The 23,239-nt window shown below is 40.5% G+C and overlaps 1 protein-coding gene across 1 annotated transcript in view; it reads left to right on the top strand.

Moving 5' to 3' along the window:
• The window catches only part of FBLN1 (fibulin 1), an 83,378-nt gene that overhangs the window by 12,277 nt on the left and 47,862 nt on the right, over positions 1–23,239 (top strand). Inside the window, exons 2-7 of the mRNA XM_086610763.1 lie at positions 1,372–1,471; positions 9,505–9,640; positions 16,816–16,987; positions 17,818–17,877; positions 21,076–21,177; positions 22,500–22,637. Of these exons, the coding sequence (XP_086466889.1) occupies positions 1,372–1,471; positions 9,505–9,640; positions 16,816–16,987; positions 17,818–17,877; positions 21,076–21,177; positions 22,500–22,637 (708 nt within the window). The remainder of the gene's footprint in view (positions 1–1,371; positions 1,472–9,504; positions 9,641–16,815; positions 16,988–17,817; positions 17,878–21,075; positions 21,178–22,499; positions 22,638–23,239) is intronic.

Here is a 23,239-nt window from a genome sequence, read left to right as displayed (position 1 = left end):
AGATAGTGTTAAAAGCCTTACTGATGTCAAGGTAAATCCGTCTACTGCTCTCCCCTCATGCACCAAGCTAACCACCTCATTGTAGAAGACTATGAGGTTAGTTAAGCATGATATCCCCTTCATAAATCCAAGATGACTTCTCCCAGTCGCCTTCTTGTCCTTCATGCATTTGGACATTGTTTCTGGGAGGATTTTCACCATGATTTTTCCAGACAGTGGGAAGAGGCTGACCAGGCTGTAGTTTCCTAGATCTTCTCTCTTATCCTTCTTGAAGACGGGGGCATTTGTCCTTTTCCATTCTTCAGGAACTTCTCTCATTCACCGTGACATCTCAAAGGTGATGATGAGTAGCCTGGCAATGACATCAGCCAGCTCCCTCAGCACTCGTGGGTGCAGCCTGTCAGGGCCATCAGTCAAAAAACGTATGAAACAAAGAGAAAACATTAGAAAGCTGTTCCTGTTAATAATCAGATTTTTTTTTTTACACAGATTGAATATTTGTTACACAAGGAGCTGTTCAGTGTCTGGACTACAAGATAATTAATAGGAAAATGTGACTCATGTTTTATTCCAAGTTCTGATATACCTGCTGTGCAGTGAACTTTTGCACTTGGAATATGAAGCAAACCTCTAGTGCTTGTCAGTTCATTAACAGTATTTTGTTTTATTAAATTAGAGGCTTTTGCAAAAATCATACTTTGCACAAATAATTATCTTCAGTACGCTTTTCCCCTTAGTTTCAGGGTTGGTGTATGTTGGTATCTATATTAATTTTTCTTTCATATGTTAAATGATGAAAATACCATAGACCTTTCTGTGTCTCTGTACAATACTTTTGCATTTACAGACATACTTTTGAGTAAAACAAATTAATTGGATAATAGCCTCAGGAAAAAGTAGTTCTGCAAATTAACTTGTAATGAGATTCATCTGGCTTTCATGTTAGACTATTTGATTTATCCGGTATTCTTCAGGATTTTAGAAGGTTGCTTATTGCTACTGCTGCTTTTCATAATAAAGGAGTGCAATCTGACAGATCCTTTTATTGTGCAAGACTCTATCAGAACTCTTTTCTGCTTGAGTATCAGTCACTAGGCTGTGTCTTTATATGCAAGGTTAAGGGAATGTGCAGTTTCCTTCACTGAGGAAGGAATACCTCCAGCACATGGGCTTATTGCAGCGTGCTAACAGATGCTTCATTTGGCTGTGGCTGCCTTTTGGATGGGTGCAGTATTCTGTCTAGATCAGGGAAGCAAAAACGAACTGACTCTGTTTTGTTTCGTTTTGTTTTTAACTGACAGATGCAATACCTTTTACTAAAGTTGTATTAAATACATTGTTGTGTTTTTCTTTCTTTCCTCATTTCTGCAGATCTTTCGATGGAAGAATGCTGTGACAAGGGTATTGAATGGGCAAATAAAAACAGAATATGTACTTCTCTACCGTTAATATCCGAGTCCAGAGAATGCAGGTATATAGTTACGTATTATATATTAAACTATAGTTTGTATTTTCATGTAAAACCATGAGAATGACAGGTTTGAAAGTTGATTTAGAAGACGAAACACACAGCTCTTAATTCCAAGTTTTTCAAATCCACACTTAGCCTTGGGCAGTACCTACTGAGTACCTACTTTTCTTCCATTACATTCTTTAAATTTTTGCTGTTGGTCTACTGTAGAGCCACCCAGCTCTAATCTGCTTGACATATACTGTCTCTTAGTCAGAAGTTTTTCCACTGTACTCTACTCACAGGGCTTGGACTCTGCCTACAATCAATATATCTCAGCATGGCTTCCCTAATGTCAGCAAAGCTTCTTCAGTTTATACTGATTGCGAATCTAGCGCAACAGCGATCTGAATTCTTGGGCAAGAGGTTACTGAAAACCACAACAGATCTTGTACGTGAATAATCTATAGATTGCATACGTACATATGTATGCATGTGAGACAGCCTTTTAAAACTGTTTTCTCCTGTGTGGCGCTACGCAGATAATTGTCCCGCAGTTCTCAGTTGAATTGCTGGATGGAGGATCTTAAAGCTGAAGTCAAGAAGATTCCCGGTTACGTAGAGTGTCTGACTTCTGGCAGACATATTTGACTGTAGAAAATAGTAACCTTTAGTTAATAAATAGATTTCTTAATTCTGCTGAGATTTAATAGGATACTAATTTCTATTACTTAATCTAGCAAATGAAATAGAGAAGTTAAATGATAAAATTATTTGCAAAGTAATATTTTGGTTATACTAAATCTCTTATATGGTTGGGGCATTTGTATTTTTTATGTTTGTGTTATTTTTGCAGCTAAATCACTTGTTACACTAATTTACAGAGCTACAAGTTTGCAACTGGTAGTTTGAAGGGCAGTTTTACAGAGGACTGTATTTAAGACACATTACATTGCTCCCCTCTATCTTTTCAAGTGGATTGCAAAGTAATTTAACCTTGGTAATTGTAGAAGTGTTGGATTGATCTTTATTATGGAAAGAATGTGTCTTGCAGGCAAGTCTGTCCATGTTTTCTGACTTTTGCATTTATATTGGCATAGAAAGCAGTCTCTTACTCAGAAGAATTGACAGATAGGACTTAAATCTCAATTTAGGAAATACTTGAAGAGTCAGAAGAGTTACAGACAAAACAGAGGCAGGAGAAACAGGAAACCAAGTTTATTGAACAAACTGGAGCAAGAATCTCGATGATTTAATGATTGTTTGATTAATATGAGTTGCGATTCTGGTGCAAAAGTAATTTATTCTTCTAAAGATTGCCATTTTAGAAAGTCTTTATAACTTCATAGGAACTGAAAAAGCTTACTAATACTTCATCCAGCTTTCATAACTTTCATAACTTCATCCGGCTGTCATAACTCATACGTAATTAAGAAAATTATAGTGTTGTAATGGTAAATCAGAAATGGGTAAATGGGCATATTCTGTGAGAGGTGTGAGCACTTACTGACAAAAAAAAAAAAGGTGAATAAGTTCAGTTCATTTATTCATGACTGTATGATAAACATAGCTCCCCCTGAAGCTTGACTTCACTATAAAAATGACTGAGTAAAATTGGCACCTTTGACTAGTTTCTTTGATGGCAATATTATCTTACTCCAGTTCTGATTGCAAACTGGCTTATCTGTAAAAAGTACAGAAAAATCACTTTGTGATGCCATTTCAGACACAGAAGCAAGACCAAATTCTGCTGCTGATTGCCGGTGTAACTGAAGTCAGAATGAACAGTGAGGGAGCATGATTCCCTTTACAAGCACACGAGGCTCATGACACTGATTTTGTACGTTTATTCCTACTGCACAGCGATGCAAACAAAACCAAAGCCAGGTCCAATGCACTTGGTGAGAATATGACACACAATATCTTATTGGTTACAGATTTTCAAAAGGACTTGCTTCCTATTTAGACACCTACGTGCAGTGGGAACTGCTGGGGGCCCAATACCTGTCACTTAACGCAGTCGCTTAAATCTCAGCTGGGATCTTTAGACTCTCTATTGCAGAACAGTTTGGACAGTGTAGGTCATCTGACTTTGAGTCCTCTAAAAAAACACGGCGTTTTGGGTGTACAACCCGTATTACTTCATGCCCAAGGGAGCTCTGTTTGCCCTGCATGTTTCAGTTGAATGCAAGGGAGAAGGACAATGTGAAGTGAGCAGATTTGATGAAGTTCCTGAAGTAAATTGGTTTTGCACAGTTACATTGCAAGGACTGTGCAACACAGAACAGACTGGATGTGAGTACTTTCCCCAACACGCTTTACAAGAATTTACATGCTGTTTTTGAATCGTCTGCTTGGAATAGTAATAACATAATGACATCTCAGGTTCGGTCTTTCCCTCAAGGCAAGCCCAGTGCTAGAGTTCCTCTTGCTTTTCTTTTGTTCATGTGAGGAATAAGCTGCCTTATTGCCTTAGAATTGTACCCCTTGACCTTTTCCCAAATGTTTAAAGCACAGTAATGGTAATCGAGATGAGTTTCCACACAAGCACTGACATTCTCATATCTGCCGTGCTTCCTAGAAACAAGCTGACAGTTCAGGGTTTCAGCATCTTTTTTGGATCCTTCCCCCATAGTCTCTTGTGGTTCTTGAGGGACTTGCCATCTGTGTGAACGTCACTTGCTGAGTATGGTACAGTTCAGACTGCAGATGTGCTCACTTTCTTGTCCTACAGCACAGGTGAGCCAGACCTCTGCCTGAAGTTGACATTAATTGGTAAGATCCATCTGGCTGCCGTTACTCAGTTGCATTTCAGTTGGAACAAGGCTCCTGGCTCAATGTCCAGTCACGTCCACTGTCTCGTACTGTGGTTGCTTGTCTCACAAATGAGTGTACCTCATCGTATTATCACTCTGGCAAGCGACAGTATTTTTTTCTGTGTCTTCATGACTCAGTAAATATGAGTGTAGAGTTTTAATGAATGATATCTTTGGCTGTCATAACAGCAGCTTTTTTGCCCATTCATCCATTTTCTTGTGATGTGGTTAAACTCAGAGCAGCTGTAAACAGCTGCCATTTAGTTTTGCAACTCAACCTGCCCAGTAAATCTTCTTGCTTTCAAAATTAAGAGTTTCCCCTGCCCAGAGCTCTTAGCAAGTTAACTTAATTCCTGGGCCAGGAAAAGTGCATCTCCATATGAGAACTGCATGCCTTTAGCACTATGTAAAGTTTTTTTTTTGAGTTACATTGGGAATAACGTTATTTATTATTAGTGTTGCAAAAACGCATAAAAGAAAGCTACAGCACAGTGTGCTAAATGCTGTGCAAAACAAATGATCTGTGTTCCCAAGCAGGGACAAGTGGCAGCACTTGGATACATATTCAGACAGGAACACAAGGAATTAGTAAGACGAGGGTGTTTGCGGTGGTAGGCACCAGATGCTTGACTGCTGATAGATGTTTATTGATTTATGCCATTGTAAGTCTGGAAGAGCCTGAGCTTTTGGACATCAAATCTGTGACAGTTTTAGAATCATAGAATCATAGAATGGTTAGGGTTGGAAGGGACCTCGAAGATCATCTAGTTCCAACCCCCCTGCCATGGGCAGGGAAATCCTCCACTACACCAGGTTGCCCAAAGCCTCATCCAGCCTGGCCTTGAACACTGCCAGGGATGGGGCATCCACAACTTTGGGCAACCTGTTCCAGTACCTCACCACCCTCAATGTAAAGAATTTCTTTCTTATATCTAAAGAATTATATCTATATAATTCTTTCTATATATTTTTATGTCTGAAAAAGCTGTTCAAAGGTATTTTTTGGAGATGTTGTCTTTATTAATTATTATCTCTTCTCTGTAGCCTGCTAAGTGTGCCTCACAGTCACTAAGATTTTTGTCTTCTCAGTCAGGGATAGAAGAACAGTCTTATATGTTGTCAGGGTTTCATTGCCACTCATGTATGATAACTTGCTTACTTCACTTTGTGAGTAATGTCAAACTGAGTCCTTCTCTTCCACAACGTTATCAATATTGTTTCTCTAGGTAATAAATGAAATCAATATAATTTTACCCTTTCTCTTCAAGAAAACTTTTATCAGGTAGTCTACAAAGTTGTTTATGGATTGCAGCTGATTAATTTTGAGATTTGTTGAATCAATTATCTTTGAGTCCTTTGCTAATTTATAACACATGATCAAATATATGTATTTTCATTGTTGAGGCACTCTTTATTTTTTTCATTTGTCATATTGTGTCACTCATAATACCAGATCTTACTCTTGGTCTTAATTTTCCTAAGTTTGTTTCTGCTGCATGTTAAACTGCAAACTGAAAGGACTAAGTGTGGAAGACACAGCTTGTTTTTGGAAAATAATTCTGGAATGGAATCGTTCCCGTTTTAATATTTTTTTTGTCCAAGACCTTCCAGTGCACATGAATAGCACTGACAGAGTTTGAAGATATGGGCTAATAAAGAGAAGGAGAGAGGCAGAGGGTAATGAAATTAGGCTAACAACAAAGACATTGTTTTCAGAGCAAAGTTAAATTTTAATGCTTTTATGGAAATAAATGAAAGGAAAAATAGGTGATTACAAAATCTATGCTGGTTTAGGAGTGCATCCTCTGGGAAGGAGAATAATAACTGTGAAAGGATTGTGGAGGTAAATGGGCATGTAGATTTTTAGCTGGAAATTCATTCCATGAAAATCAGTAACATTGGTTAAATGTTAACAGAAAGTAAAAGTGCGAATATAAATCATGATTTCTTGATTTATAATCAAATTACCTAGTAATGAAATAACTTTAATTTTAGGTCAGTATCTGCAGCAGAGTAAGGATTTTTCAAATGTCTGAGTGATTTTTGTTCACTAGTGAGCCGTGAATAAAGCTCATCTTTCAGACATGCATTATTTTACCTGAAATATCCTGAGTGAATGTCAGTTATGAGGCCTCATGGTCCTAGGGATTCCATGTTTAATGTTTTAAGATTTCAACCATATTGTAAATGCCTATTTATTTCAATAAATTTCTATTGCACTGTTTTAACTGAAGATCAGAATATGGCAGATAAGGAAGATACGGTGTTCAGCTTTGTTAATTATTAGGAGTAATCAAAAAAAACCCCAGCCCACAGGAAAGTACTCCTCTACCTTCTCTTTTTTTAGAGACCAATATTGCAAGCTGTCCATAGGCATGAAGTTAATAGGAATGCTGCACAGGAAGAGTTGAAAGGTTTTACAGAGAGGCATATCTAGATGTCCTGTTAGCTGTTGAGATGGCTCCTTTACTCTGCTGTGAAGTAGAAAGTGGGTATGTGTTATATTAGGGTCTAAAGCCAGGGAGACACACATAACTTAGCGAAGACAGGGAGAGATACGCTTCATCTCAAAAGTCTTGGAGTCTGAAGAGCTTGTGGTGGTGTGCTCTGGCATCCATCAGCACATGGACTGGTGTGCATGGGAAAACAATGGTCAGCTGGGCAGGATAAATCGCAGCTGGAAGACCAGTACTGTGCAGATTTTTCTAGTGTTTTTCTCTGCCATCTTTCAAGAATTTCTGCATCTGTTACAGCCACACAAGTGTTTAGAGTCTCAAACAGTGTTTGCTACCAGTACAGCTTCATCGTAGGATTTGGGCAGTGAAGTGTGATTTTATTGCTATTGTGCTGAGAGTTTTTAATCCAGTATTCAATTGATGTTTAATTCCTTATTACAGTTGGGGTGGGCCACATGACTTATGAATACAGCTGTGGGAAACATTTTAAGAAACATTTTTTGTTTTGGTTGAAATTGCCAATTTGTCAGGGATTTCAAAGAGATGACTTGTATTTGAAAAAAAGCCACACTGGAAATGAAACAAATCTACTGAAAGACTGCTGTTGTTTGTTTGTTTATTTGTTTGTCTGTGGCTACATATCTAGCTTCTCAACAGGACTTGAAGGGCTAAAGGAGCTGGAAAGTCTCAGCTCTCCCCCTCTTGGGCTTGAAGTTCAGGTTTTACAGGCTTCCAAAGTCCTGACAGTCAGACCACCCCAGAGCTGGGCAGGGAATGGAAATTCTGCTTCAGAGGGAATTTCAACAACAAAAAAGCTACATATTCTTCCAAACTGGAACTAAATCAAATATCAAAAACTTCAAATATTCTGCCAAATAAAGTTACTGTCCTGGGCATAACTTCTTACTATGACTTTACAGTCTATTTTTGAATAATTTGTTCACGAACTTATCCTGGTTTTAGTTCCTATGCATTGACATCTCATAGCTGTTTTTGTCCAAGTGAGAACTGCACAGTCAGACCATTACAAAATTCAACAAATAAGAATTGGGAATCTTCAGGAATGTAACTTGACAACCTCACCTCACCAATATGCACAGAGATGCAGACTCTGAGCCCAGTACCCACGTGTCCTCTGCTTTTGATGGGCTGGGCTGGATGACCTGGCCTGAGAGCTGAGGGAGCCCCTTGTGCCACCGGGGAACTGAAAGCTCATCTTGTGTTTATCGAGAGCACGGATGTTCCTCCAGAGGTGATGCATGGGAGTTCACTTATCTCAGATGACAGTACCGAAGAAGTAGTACAGTGGTGCAACTAACCCACCCCTCTCCCTTATACTTCTGAAATTTCCAACAGTGTAAACAAAGGATGTTTAAGAGTAAAGGGTATTGGTTTGCTGAAAATCTTTACATAATTTTATGTATTTCTATGTAACCCTTGAAAAGATTTCACTCATCAGCTCAAATAACTAGAGTTGAGGGGAAAAAAAATGGTGAATACTCTTTTAACAGCAATGAGAATGCAATCAATGTTGTTGATCTATAAGATGTATAAGGTTTCCCATGCTGATGGGTATAAAAGTGCATTTATAGGCATTTTCTTTTTGTTTCTTATAAAGCTCTAACACATCAGGGCATGCTTTTTAGGTGCCCCTGTTGTACTATAAATAGAATTTACCAGCTTGGATTGCCTTTGGGGTAGTTTCCTTTCCCCCAGCAACTCAGGTAGCGTTATTCTTAGTGAAATTGGTTTATCACAAGCATATGGATATGTTTGTATCCTTGTACGTGTAAACTGATTTATTCCTCCTCTTTAACTTTTTTCTATATTTCCCAGTGTCTGTTACAGGAGGTAGCAGTGGAAGAGCTTTAAACTGCAAGCTCCACCCACAATACTACCCAACAAGGCAGAGTTGCACGTAAAAGCAGAGTGGAGAGAGGGGGGGTCTCACCTTGAATGGACTTTGCATGCAAGTGGCAGTCGCAATAGGAGTGGAGGAGTTTAAAGCCTCCTTACGCAGATTATTTTCCACAGGAAGGAGTTTTTAATTTATTCACTGAAACTGAGATAAAATAGAATGATTTTATGAGCAGTGGAAGTAACAAAGCTGAGTTTCCTGTAGATTTATATCCTGTCTCCTCTCCACATCTTCCTGCCATGCAACGCTGCTCTTCTCTCCCTTATCTTTCTTTGCCTCTTGCTTACAATACACTCTGTTTCTCACTATGACTTTCCTCAATATCTTCACTTCTCCCCACATCTCCAGTTGTCCCACAGAGCAACACTATGAGCTTCCTTCATCATCCCACACCTGTTTGCGCAAGGGGCAGCAGGAGCCAGGGTTGAGTGGCCATAGGATGCCAGGGTCTCGCAATGTCCTGGGCCTGACTTCTCCCATCAGTCAGGGAAGCAATTTGGTTCTCGCCATCCTCTGTTCAGCCACCAGCTGTCACAAAACATGCAAGAATGCAACCTCCCGGAGACCTTGAGCCCTGTGGCAAATGTGGTTGAAGTTACCCATTTGCTTGAAAAAAATTTTAGGACAGACTGCAACGTAGACAGGCAGTTAAACTGTATTAAACATATGACCTTAACTGTGTTACGTATATCACCTAGATATTCTGCCTACACCTGGAGAATATTTTTACTTTGTGACTAAAAATCCTGCCCACAGGAACCCCTTTCCGTGAGGCTAGTAGAAGTGCTAATTGTCAAAACTTGCGTTATCTGTGCTTGACCTATATATGACATTCTTCTCCTGTTGCTTCCATCCTTTTGTCAGCATGACTCAGGTACAGTGCTGCCACAGCCAGTTGGAGAAGCAGTACTGTTCAGATGGGGTTGAGTTTGCCAACGTGCGTGAGGAGTGTGACTCACATATTGGTGAAAATTCCACCTGTGAAGCTGAATACTTTAAGGTGAGACATTAGAGCTACTCGTGTTCATCTTTAAGAAATGGTATTGACTGTCTAGACGGGTTGACACTGAAGATCAACATACTCAATTTGATGCACACACACATTTTTTTCCCCACCTACACTTCGTGTCTCTGTTGAAGCGGTGCACTTTGTGCTTCTTTGAGAGAAATAGTTCCTCGTTGAGTGAAGCAGGCTGTCTCGTTACATTTTAGCAAAGGCAGAGGGTTAAATGCAAAAGGGTGAAAAATCTTGAACTGGTAATTAGCTAGAAAACTTCTTTTGCAAGAAGAGAAGACATCAAAAACTGCAGGAAGGGGTGGGTGAGAAACTCGGTCTCATTTCAGACTTTAGCTTTCGTTAGAGCTTTATGGCCTAAGGTCAAACAGTGGTTTTCAGTATTGGTGGTCCAAAGGAGTAGGACTGAAGTTAATCCTCTCAGCGTACTTATAATTCCAGGTTGTGTACATGTCCTTAGTTAACCTGACTTTGATTTTACAATTGAATGGAGACTTCTGTAAGCTTGTGATAATAGCATTTGATATTAGAATAAAAATGCTTCTCATGGGCATCTTTAGTTAATCTTTGCCCTGCCCTCCATTTTTAGTACTGTCTTTGTCCCCCCTTTCTTGAAAGGGAGCATATTCATACCACTCTGCACGGTGTTTTTGGAAGAAAGTTCCACCAGTAAGATTGTGACCTTGACCATGACTCTCTGGTCCTGTGTCGTGGTTTTTGGACTGAGGGTCGAGACAAGAACCGAGAGGGAGCACCCACCAACCATTGTCCCGGGCAAAACATGACTCAGGCTTTCTTCATAAAACAAAACAATTTATTAACAGTTACTTAACAGGAGACATAAGGGAACGAAACCGGTTACTTGGGAGGAGAAAAAGAGAAAATAAGGCCAGATCTTAAAACAACACCTCCCCACCCCGTTTCCTTTCGTTCCTGGCTCAACCTCCCCCCCGGTGGCGCAGGGGGACAGGGAATGGGGAGTGCAGGTCAGTTCATCCATGTTGTTAACTGCCGCTCCTTTCTTAAAGGAGGAGGAGTCTTTACACCATTTTTCCCTTGCTTCGGTGGATCCCCTACTCATGAAGAAAAAAAGTCCCCAAACTTTTCCAACGTGAGTCCTGCCCGCAGGATTGCAATCCTTCCCCATGGATTGTACCAGTTCGGGCTTTACCAGTCTCGGCCTCTTAGGGAGCTGCTGCCACTCGCGTCGGCGTGGGTCATCCCACGGATTCCAGATGCCTCCACGACCTCGTCGTGCATTCCATGCCCCATTATTAACAGTACCTGGTCGTGCATCCCCTGCTCCACGACCTCTCCTGGGCTCAGGCATCTCTTCCCCGACGTGGGTTTCTCCACGGGCGGGTCGCTGCTCCGCCGAGTACACCCTGGCTGCAGGGGGGCCGCCTGCCATCTCACACCGATTTGCAAGGGAAGCCTCAGCTCCAGCACACCTCCTCCTGCTCCATCTTGACTGACCTGGTCGTTGTGGTTGTTTTCTCTTAGATCTTAATCCTCTCTGGAGGAGCTCGGCCCAGCGGGCACCCCGGGAGCGGGACGCTTCCCGAGCCCCCCCCCATGTGGCTCCCCCGGCGCCATCTTGAGCACATGGCGCCGGCCCGGGCCCGGGCAGTCGCCCGGCCAGGAGCCGGGAGCGAGGGCAGCGCCCTCCTGCTCTCTCCTCGCTCCTGAGCAAAAAGCCCTTTCCCGCCCCTTTGTCCCAACTTAAATAGGGCAATTCGCAGAGGCGCCAATTTGGCTCACCCCCCCCCCCCGGGGGGGATGGGACTCAGATCTGGTGGCACAGGGAGCAAATCCCCTCCCCTGCCACCAGAACACCCCCCCCATCAAACTATCACATCCTGTTACTGATTGCTTTAAGTGATAATGAAAACAGATGAGAATAATTTTAATTCTTCCCACTGCTCAAAGATGCTGAATGTTTTGGTTTATTCAGTTACAAAAAGTCTGCTATATAGAAGATGGCAGACAATGTCTGACTAACAAGTTTCATATCTCTTCAAAATGCTGGCATGATCATGTTCCTGGCACTAAGATGCCGCTAATGCCAGGACTGTGAAGTAGTCCAAGTTCTTACTGTGAGTAGAAGAAAGGTGACACATTCTGATGAGGCTGGCATTGTTGGGTTGTCACGAACTTGTTTATGTGTGCAGCATGATTTTTGGAGCATGTCTCGCAGAGGGGACATATCTCACCTGTTGACCGCATCCAGGGTATGCCCTACTCCAGACACAGAGATTCCTTTGTGCAGCCTTTACTGTCAGAAGCCTGTCCACCCTAATCTGGAGGCAGCACGAAGAAATATTTTGCTCTCTGTTTCAGTACTTCAAAGGGCTGTGAACAGGTGAACAAGGCCATAATGGAGAGTACTCTGCAGAGTCAGGTCCTTGCTACCAGAGATGAGTTTCTAACAGCAGCACTATTTTAAACACATGCCATGGAACAACTCTGAAACAGAATGCAACTGTTCAAGGAAACCCACTTTGCCATCAATTTACTGATGTTGCCCTATATGGGCTTATCAGGGAGAAGAGTTAATGATGTTGTTTTTTAAAATGGCCAGACTTCTTTAAAGATGGTAGGTTTTCATGGTGACAGCTGTGTTATTAAACAGTACGGACTGAGCTTTGATCTCTGGCCCTGAGAATAAATGGCTCAGCACAGCTCATGTCACATAACTGATGTCTTTCCCTGCAAAACACAGTGCATAGGGGCTGCTGGGAACACTCACTGGCCAGTCCTAACCCCAAAATATGCTTCACCATTGTCCAAAAGGATGTTAGTTGTAATTAGACCTTGCGAATATTTCGACATTACAGACGATTGTGGGACAATGCCTGAGACCATATTCTGTCCCTGTTTAATTTACTGGTATAAACATAGTCAGTGTTATTTAATCTTTGTGAGCCACGTTCTGCCCTCCCGCTCCCTAATAGGAATATCCTACACTTGGTAACTGTACTGAGGTAGCTGTAGGAGTATCTTTGTAGGTAATCTCTTTGGTCCATGATGGACATAGATGATTTATGATCCAGTATCGGTGAACAACTCATCACTTCTTTTGTTGAATACATTTTTAATCTGGTGACCTTGAGACATACAATTTATCTGGCAACTGTACCCTGCTGTGGTAAACTTCTACATTGACACCAAGCCCATCTCACATGGGCTCGAATCTTATTTTGCCTAAGTTGGTCCGGTTTAGTTTAGCTTAGGTCGCATGGGAAGTCCTTTGAATCCTCTTTGTCTCCTTCAAAGAAGCAGAAAGAGTGATTTAGTAATTCAATTAGTAGGATTAATCGCAGCACTTTGCAGCAAATGAGGCAGCTAATCTTTCTTTTGAAGCCAAAACCTGCGATTGGATAGAAGATAAAAAGACCATATTTTGAAAACATTTGCCTCAGCTTTTACACTTCAAGATGACAGGCATAGGTAATAATGGACATAATTTTATTCCTCCGTTTTTTTGGAAGCATATCTTTTCTTGCTTTGAAAAAAGGATGCAAAATTAATCATTTATCTTTAAAATCTTCATCAAAAAACAGTAATCAATTTCCAGATTTGTTGCTGATACAGGACATGTAGAAATGGTTTTGTGACAGTTTCTACCACAAAAGCCCTGCAGAAAGGAGTGAAGCTTGTAGAAATTTGACCTTCTTTAAGAGACTTGGACATTTTCCCAAAAATTTGTCGTAGGGACTTTCTTTTTCCAAAGATCGAGATACAGCCTTATCTCCTCAGTTTTGTCAAGCATACTGTGGTCGCGTATATTAGGTGAGCACAAAAGTTCTATTGCTTTGAAATATTGAACATATTTTTGTTCAGATCTTCAAAAGTTCTGAAAAATTCTGCTGAATTACTTCTGTTTTTTTCAGCCTATTTTTCATAGCACCTACTGGTTAGTCTGGATTTCAGCAAGTGAGAGACCTCTTGTGGACAAATACACAAAAGCAATGTTCATGGTTCAAATACATGGTTCACCCTTCCAGATCTGGTAATTTAAATGGTGACGTAAATAATAAAGAACTATTATAAAATTTAACTAATTAAGGGAGCTTATTGATGAAAGAAAATTGAGGTGCTTCCTAATCACACCAAAAATAAATCTTCACACTTCTCACATGTAACTATTTATTCCTATATTCCTTCCACCTTTATTCCTTTCTGTAAGAAGGCAAGGTATAAGAGCAGTCAAGGAATCATAGGACTTCAAGTAGGACACAGCTTTCTATGCAAACAAAGGCATGGCTTTGAAGCTGCATGGGCTTTTGCTAATAACAGGGGAGAGGCAAAGGAAAAGATGTTTGAGATTATCACCACCAGTTTGAGATTATCACCAGGCTTACAGGCAGTGAAAGTGTGTAATAACTCAACTGTTAGGTTATCCTATCCACGAAGGCAATGACGGTTCTAGCAAATGGGTGAATGGTCATTGCAACATGCCTCCAGGCAGCTGGCAACCTTCTTTCACATAAAGAACTGAACTAATAGAGAGTCTAGGCTGTGGTCTGGACTAAAGGATCAAAGTCTTTCAGAATAGCCCTGAAAAAATAAGCGTGAAAAGGAAATGTTGAGATTAATCTTACCAGGACAGTGATAGTTACAATGATACACTGCTTTGTGTCTCAGAATACCAGAGTGCTCCGTGAACATGAGTTAAACTAGCCTTATCACTGCTATGTTATTACCATTCTGCAGTGGGAGGACTGAAATAAAAGCTGACTTTCCAAGTTAACAGGTGAAATTTGTGGAGACATATGTGAGTCTGCAGAGTCCTGGGTATGCTCTGAGCACAAGGCCATTCATCAGCTGCTTCATCTTTCTTGTTTAGTTGAACAGGAAATGTTAGCCTTTAGGACTGCCAGTGCAGAATATTCTAGAGTCAATAGCAAAAGCCAGTTAACATAAACATTGGTTAAGAAAACATGTGACACTTCCCATCTCTGGAACATTTTGGCTGTGGTATAGCGACATGAATTATTATCAGTATGTTAAATCAAGATGCATCATGCACAGTTAGAATAAGTACAGGTTGGAACAAGTGTTTCAATGCATACAGTTGTGTTAAATGAAGATACAGTTTCTTACAGACATTGCAAGACTTGGCAAGCTCTGTACTTGAAGGTTCACGTTAGCTGGAGACAGAGGTCTTTCAAGTGGTGGCTCAACCTGGAAGAAATAAAGAACATAAGGTTGTTCAGCGCTTCAAGAACAGCAAGATTTATGGTTGCTCTTTACAAAAAAATCCAGAGAAAGTCTGTAACTCCCAGTGTAAGAATTGTGTGACAAGACAAACAAATCAAGTGTGTCAGTTCTTATACCTAACAGTAGAAGCCAGTGAGGATCTCTAGCAGAGTATAATGTCAAAATCTGGCAAGGCATCAGCTGTATTTAGTAACTTAAATGATATTTGGTTATCAAAAATATGCAAGCTTAAGTCAAACAATGAATTTTCAGTGCAGTTTTCATTTCTGTCTTCTAATTTATGGTTGTGAAAATTAGAAATCTAACAAAATTGTAGGCAGATGTTAAAAACTTTGAGAAAGATGCCTCAGGAAAATGTTACATGTATTAGACAGAATAAATACTCAGAAATGTTGCAGTTCTTGGAAGAGATCATCAAGTATTTATTTCTGAAGTCATCCAGAAAAAACAGGAAAGATGGAAATATCCCAGACATACTAGTGATGAAACCAGAGCATCTGCCACTGGATGGAAGTAGTTGGAGAACCAAGTAAAGAAAGTGGGTAGTGAGGAACCATCCCACCAAACAGTAGTTAATAAGGGGAAACATGTATCTTAACATTATGGTGGGCATGAAAACAACACCCCAGAACTGGCCAGGAGGGAAGAGTTCCTGCCATACAACATTCTGCAGTAGGGGAAGGATTCAGTCGTGTATTTGAAGACAAAGTACAAAATAGTATGCTTACATACTTCAAAATGCGTTAAAGTAAAAAACGATTGAAGAAACAAGGAAAAAGGATTTTAACATTTTACTTTTATCCTACTCTAGCTTTTAAAAGAACCTTTCACTCACGGAAAGAGTAACATATGTAATACCTTATAAGGGAAAACTTAGAATATAGGCAGTGGTAGACGTTTCAGAGTAGTGAAAGAAACGTAATAGTTATCTTCTTTTCAATAGATGAGGTGCTTAAAGCACCAAATTACAGAAGATTAATTCAATGTTCAGTTATTTTGTATTTCATCTGCTCTGTTTAATGGAACAGGCTATTTTCTTCAAGCAAAACAGAGTCTGGAAGAACAATAAAATTAGCAATAAAAGCTGAAATCTGCTTTTACATGACAGTAGCGATTGGCAGACGCCAGTTGCAGAGAACCAAACATCTTTGCTGCTTTCTAACAGCAAGGAAGATGACTGAGTAAATCAGCAGTGTCCCCTCAATTTAAGATAAAGAGAAACTTCCATGGGATTAACTTGTCCTGTGTTCACTTCTGTGGTGTGTTCCAGGGCCATAGTTCAGAAGGTTTGGAAGAGGCAGATCATGTTTCATCACTGGAAGCCATGTCAGGACTGCGATGCTTTTAAGTAATGTTTGACTATGTAGTCTGTTTTTCAGAGCAGAATAGCTTCTCTTTGTGGCTCGTTAACACTAGCCTTGGATGAATCACATTTGTTCGCTTGTTTGTCTGTTAGTTCAGAGAGGGATAATTTTTGCTGGGAAGTTGAGGAGGCAGTTTAATTGTAAGCTGAGTCATGTACTTCACTGATCATGTTCCAGTTTAATTGAACTGGACACAGAGGGGAAGCGGAGGTGTTAAGCATTACCACTGTTCACTGATGTTGGAAACTGGGCTGTGCAGGCAGGGAGAAATGGGATTCCATATGCATATGTGGATCATTCTGGTCCTTCACATCACCCTGCACGCACATTCACACATACACAATATTTCTGAGAACTGGATCCAGGTTCTGTGCTTGGCTCTATGTGGGCCAAATGCAGAGCTCAATGAACTCAGCTACAGATTAAAATGTCGGAGCCTAAGTATGTCAGGAGTTCTTGAAGAGTTTACAGAAAATTTTCCATCAGTTTGCCAAGGTGAGATAACGCTGTTGACAACATTTGCATTCATTTGTTCAGAGCTAGGATTTGACTTTTTTTTTTTTTTTTAACCAGACATGTTGTCATTGTTGTTTGCTGGGAAAGGCTGCCCAAGTTCAAGGACAGAGTTGTGAACCCAACCCGAAGATGGGATACCAGTGTGGAATTGTCTTCAGAACCTGCTGTGTGAAGGGTCAAGAAGGCATTGATGTGTCCATCAGCGATGATGCTCCTAAAAAGGAGCAAGGTATTTTATGTTGCAAATTGTAAAAGAGTAAGACACAAAATTGCATGGGATACAAGGAATGCTTGTACTTTAAATTATTTCTGTTGGAATTCCTCTAACCTGAGATCTCTGAGTAATTTAATGATGCATGTTTTGGAGCTCATTTTTTTGGCTAGTGATAGCTGAAACGAGCTAAAGGAGCTGGAAAGTGGTCATGCAGTTCCTGGTGTTTGGGCAAGCAATGGGTTCAGGCAGTGTTCAGATGTATTCAGCTGGTTTATGTCCTCCATGTGGAGAGAAAGAACTCTCAGGACACAGTCACGTAGCAGAAGTACGGCTGATCAAAACTCTCCGAGTTAAGGTATATGAAGTACGTTTGAAAGAATGCCCTAAGTAGGTGCCCAAAAGTTGGGTGTGGAGTTCTTTTTGGAATGAAGTCTAAATAAATAATTGAGGTTAATCTGATTTTCATTAAAACTGTGAGTACCCCAAGCTACTATAAAGTCAGTGGAAGCCAAGCGTGCCTCAACAACATGTCTTATGAAAATGAGGTTAAGCTCTGGTTAAAAGCCTAATGTTAAGAACCTGCGTTTGAAAATCTCAGCCCAAATGTAATCTGTGATAACAGTATGTCTTTCATATTGAATCAGTCAGGTGGAAAATGCCCCATGGCCATGTGCATTTGAATGTCAAATTTAAGTATGAAATAGCTGTAAAATATGTAAATAACACTCTTTAATTTTGTCCTGGTTTATCCAAAACCCTGGTCTGAGTCTCGTCCCAAGCAGGCAACTTTTTACTGTAAGAAGAAAAGTGCTTTCTCCTCTAATGCCTCTCTCTCCTCTTTTTAGTTGAGATTTCAAAGGAGGAACTAGACCAAGAAGATCCTTATCTGCATGATGGCTGCAGAGGTAAGTCAGGTGACTAGTCCTGTTAGCCAGCTCTTTTGTGATTGCCTCCAATAAAAGTGAAGCAAACTTAGATCTAGAGATTAGCCAAAACCTTTTGTCCAGGCTAGTTACCGGTAAAATAACAACATGAATATCCTTTCTAAGAAACAGCAGAGTGAACTTAGAAATAGTTCTAAGAAATGTGATGCCTCAGTAGTTCTTAAATACAAGGGATGCATTGTCTCCCATAGCGGCGTTCGCCTTACCCAACTTAGCTTAGACTACACAGTTAACTTTTATTTATCTTCTAGTGGGTAATACCTCAGAGGTGTTACCCATTGAACCTGTAGAGTACTCTGGATTCTTCAGAACGTGGGGATCCTGTATTAAATATGTCCATTCTTTTCTTCTCCTCTTGGGATGATCAGAGTGGTTGAGTATTGGGCAAAACTTGTTTCCTTTTGAGATGCATCACCTGAAAAAAAGGGAAGAAAAGGGACTATTGTCCTCATTAGTCAGACTGTTCTGCCTCCTGGGAAGAATGTGTTATTGGGATATCATTCTGCTAAGTATTCTGATTTATTGCTTGTCACATGTGATTTACATGTCTATAAACTTAAAGCAGCAGTGATTTATTGTCTTCTTCAAGCATTTCAGAACTAAGTAATTTATTTAGGATAAAATCAATTTAATAGACTTATATTCCATTTCAGAGATGATTTACTGTGCTGCATGTTGTATAGCTGTTACAGTCTAGAGAGAATGGAAGTGTCTGCTAGGTCATTAGCTAGTCAAAGCCAACACTGGCATTCCTTCTTGTCTCCAGCTGCTAATTATAAGAGATGACATGGAAAAACGTGTTACATATTTTCCTAGCATTATTTCTTTATGTAATCAATTGCTGCATTTGTCAGTTAATCAGCTGCCTGCAAGAGATGGATTGGTACTCTTTTACAAATTTTAATTGCAAATTAGAGTTTCTGTCTACAGTATATTTTTCTGATAAATTGGCATGCCAAAATTACTTGTGATTTTTCAATTTTCAACAGGGGAAGCTTAAATTTCCTAGGCAGTGGAACCTCCAGCAGTTTGTTTTTGAGCACTTTCATGGTATATGAGGAAATTAATTCTTTTCTTCCACCACCTCCACGATAGGTTTTACTGTGGCTGACAGGAGCTCAGAGTATTAGCAGAGGTTCAGAAGGCTGTAGCTGTCCATCTCAACCACAAGACTGTGGTTCCTTCTAATGTCATTGCCTTTGCTAGTATTGCGTACAGACCTAATTTTCTGTGGTGTATTAATGGCCCTGTCCTCGTTAGAAATTGTTACACTTAAAAAATTATTTTAATTCACTCAAAAGTTTAAAGTATTTTAGCTGCATTTGCCCACATTGATTGTGCTTATCTCAAACCTTTTGTTTAATGCCTATCCAGCCATTCTGAAAAACAGAAGAAGACAAGTTCATAGATTCATAGATTTCATAGATTTCTAGGTTGGAAAAGACCTTAGAGATCATCGAGTCCAACCATCCCTAATCCCCATTAAACCATGTCCTCAAGTAGCTCATCCACCCTATTCTTAAACACATCCAGGGATGGGGACTCAACCACTTCCCTGGGCAGCTTATTCCAGTGGCTGACAACCCTTTCAGAGAAGAAATACTTCCTAACATCCAACCTGAATCTCCCCTGACTAAGCTTATGCCCATTTCCTCTTGTTCTATCTCCCATCACTAATGTAAAGAGCCCTTCCCCTACCTCCCCACCATCTTTTCTCAAGTATTTATAGGCCGTAATCAGGTCTCCCCTCAGCCTCCTCTTCTCCAGGCTAAACAGCCCCAACTCCCTCAGCCGCTCCTCATAAGTTTTATTTTCCAGCCCCTTGACCAGTTTAGTTGCCCTTCTTTGGACTCGCTCCAGGAGCTCAATATCTCTCTTAAAGCGAGGGGCCCAAAACTGGACACAATATTCCAGGTGCGGCCTCACCAGTGCCGAGTACAGGGGCAGGATCACTTCCCTGCTCCTGCTGGCCACACTATTCTTGATACACGCCAGTATCCCATTGGCCTTTTTGGCCACCTGGGCACACTGCTGGCTCATATCAAGCCGGTAGTCAACCAACACCCCCAGGTCCTTTTCCGCCAGGCAGGTCTCCAGCCACTCCTCCCCGAGCCTATAGCGATGCTTGGGGTTTTTATACCCCAAGTGAAGGACTCTGCACTTGGCCTTATTAAAGCTCATGCCATTGGCCTCAGCCCAACGATCCAGTCTGTTCAAATCCCTCTGAAGGGCCTCCCTACCCTCGAGCAGATCGACACAGCCTCCCAGCTTGGTGTCGTCCGCAAATTTACTGAGGGTACATTCAATCCCCTCATCCAGGTCATTGATAAAGATGTTAAATTTGTATTAGTTCTATTTGTACTAAGAATATCAACACTCTTACAGCAAAGAGTTGGAAGTACATAACCTTTTCTCTGCTGTGAGAATATTAAATGTTTTTAATATTAATTTATTTTTTAACAAGATCAGAAAAAGTAAGATTTCTTAACGATGAGCCACATTTTGTGTAAATTTCCTATAGCTTGCTCTCTTTCTGTCTGCCAGAATAACTCCAACTCTCTTTGACATCCTTTGTGACTCCTACACACACCTCATTAGGTCCTTAGTACCCCAGTAGTAAGTCTTGATTCCTTTACATTTCTGAAGCCTTTGTCACCCACAACACTGTCTTCTTCCTTTCATGTTTCCTGCCTGCTGATTAGGAAAAGAGCACATGCTGTAGCTGACGCAGGAGTATGGTGCTAATAAGGACAGGCTAAAAATAAAGCCTAATGCAGCTAATAGTGAAAATGTTTCATGAACTTATGCCGATGCATCTTGTCTTCCTTGTTGTGTGGTAATCACCATACAAAGTTTTAACTTCCCAGCCGAAACCTGAGGAGGTTTCTGAGCTCATCAGCATTTTCCCTTCAACTTCTAACAATGATGGGCTATGAGCAACTCCTTAATTTACTACCTTCTTGTATACATTTTCAGAACTAAAAGAATCCAGTGATTACAAACACTTCTTTCAGTGTTTAGCCCTTTCCTTCTTTTGTATATGTGTGTGCTTAGTTACCTGTTTTTCTAAATCAACAAGCATCCTGTAAATCAATGGTTTGTTTCAGTTCCTGTGAAGAGCCTCTTAATTATGTAAGACTTCTTAAAATATCCAATTAGGCGGTGGTCCCTGCTCCCAGCAGTGCAGAGACACAGGATCCAGTTACGTCTGCTCCTGCTTTGTTGGATATCAACTTCAATCAGATGGTGTCAACTGTGAAGGTAAAAGAAATAAAGCCATTGCCTCGATTATCAACGTCCTTGTTTTAAAAGAGCAAGAATAGATAAAAAAAGATCCAGACAGAAGAGATCAGAATATGCTTATGCCTACTGGGTAAAGAGGTGAGATCATAAAAAGTTGATTTAAAATGGAGTGTTGAAATGAGAGTTGTGGGACAATGGAGTGAAGAAACAGTAGAACAGATGAAGGGTTTAGAGTGGAGAAGAGGCAGAAGATCTTGACTTTATTGTTGTGAATAAAACCAAAATAAAATACCAGTTCTCTTTTATAGTAGTAGATAGTAATCGATAAGGCAGATGAAATAAAGCAGAATTCTTCAGCTTGCTAAGGATACAAATGACAGGAAGGATGAAAATCTGGGATGTCCTGAGTGGAATGGGAATAGTCAAGGGGAAGAACTGTTACATTTCTCCCAGAAAAACTACTAAAGGGACATCAAATGAAATGGGCTGGGATAGAGCTTATCGCGCTTGACTTCAGGTATGTGCAATGTGGACATCTGCTTCTGCACTAGTTAGCCTAGGCTCCTTTTGGTGCTAACTGAGAGAAAAAACCATTTCCAGAGCACAGTTTATCTTGCGTATTTTGCGTAGCTATTGTAGAATGAGCAGCATGACTCATCAGGAGTAATCAGCCTTTTTTTCTCTGTGACTGAAAAGGGAGTCTCCTTAAGTAGCTCAGATACAAAATTCAGGATATAAAATAGATATCAATGAATGGTCAGATTAACACCAACTTAATGTGAAATATTAAAAGGAAGAACTTTTACATTTGATACACGTGGATGCCAAATGCTCTTATGCATTCAAAGAGAAAATGAAAAGATTCACAAAAGAAACGTCTATCAATAACTACAAAATAGAAAGTTCCAGCTTGTGGTCAGGGAGTCCCTAAGCCGTATGTGGGTGGGAGGCAGAGCAAGGGAAAGATTTCTGAAAGCTTGCCTCATTCATATAGCCACTATAATCATCTGCTACTGACTCAATCAGATGATGCTGGCCCCTTGCTGTCACTCAGTACAACTTCCCCCTCTTGCTTAAGAGCAGTGAATCAGCAGTCCTAAGTCCCGTTACCAGTGGAGTCAAAATGTCTTTAGTGACTCACACTGAGAACAGAGATAAGCAGCCACATTGCAGGTTTGTGAGCGTGGGGCCGAATCCACACCGTTCTTTTCATCCTGATGCTCAAAGTAATGACTAGTTGGAAATGTGCCCACAGGTGGCCTTTGACCTAATCGCTTTCCAGTGATTTCATGTTTCTTTACTCTTTATTTATTTTTTTAAAATATTTTGTCATGTTCTAGATATTAATGAATGCATCACTGGGACACACAGCTGTGGGATTGGACAAACTTGCGTCAATACATTAGGATCCTTTCGTTGTCAGCGGGACACGAGCTGTGGAACTGGTTATGAACTGACAGATGACAGTCGCTGCAAAGGTATGCCCTGTGCAGAGAAACTGAAGTCTTCCAGACTTAAAGTAAAAAATAAGTACATCATCATGTCATACTCTTTTACTTTTGGTAAATACACGTGTAAGCTGCAGTGCCGCAGGGACACGCAGACAGTGCTAGTTCTTCTGAGGCACTAGTTTTCCACCTGTCACTTTGCAGATACCAGATCAGGCCGTCTGTGGGCTTCTACAAAGACTTCCAGGAGAGATAACTACATTTGTTTTACACTGGCAATTTGCGTTGTGCGATAGGAGCTGGACTGAAACAGTTGATTTTTAAGGCCCAGGGCTCACACTATACACATTTTTCTGGTGTTTATTCTGGCTCGCTCTAGTCTGATCCTGTGAATTGGTTGCTCGTTAGTGAGTGGAGCACCTAAGTCCTGCTCCTGGAGCATATCTATTGGTTTAGTTCCACGTGGAAGAATCAAGTTTACACACTTCGGAGTGTGAATCAAAGTATGGCAAGTGGAGTGACCAGGTGACTCAATTTGAAAACACTAACATAGATGCATCTTTTAAAAAAAATCAACTTTTATCCTCAGGAGGTTTAAATTTGTTACAAAGGGATTCATTTCTAACAACATT

Source organism: Tauraco erythrolophus, chromosome 4 (assembly GCF_009769465.1).
Source record: "Tauraco erythrolophus isolate bTauEry1 chromosome 4, bTauEry1.pri, whole genome shotgun sequence".
Classification (NCBI taxonomy): domain Eukaryota; kingdom Metazoa; phylum Chordata; class Aves; order Musophagiformes; family Musophagidae; genus Tauraco; species Tauraco erythrolophus.
This window is presented reverse-complemented; position numbering and strand designations above follow the sequence as displayed.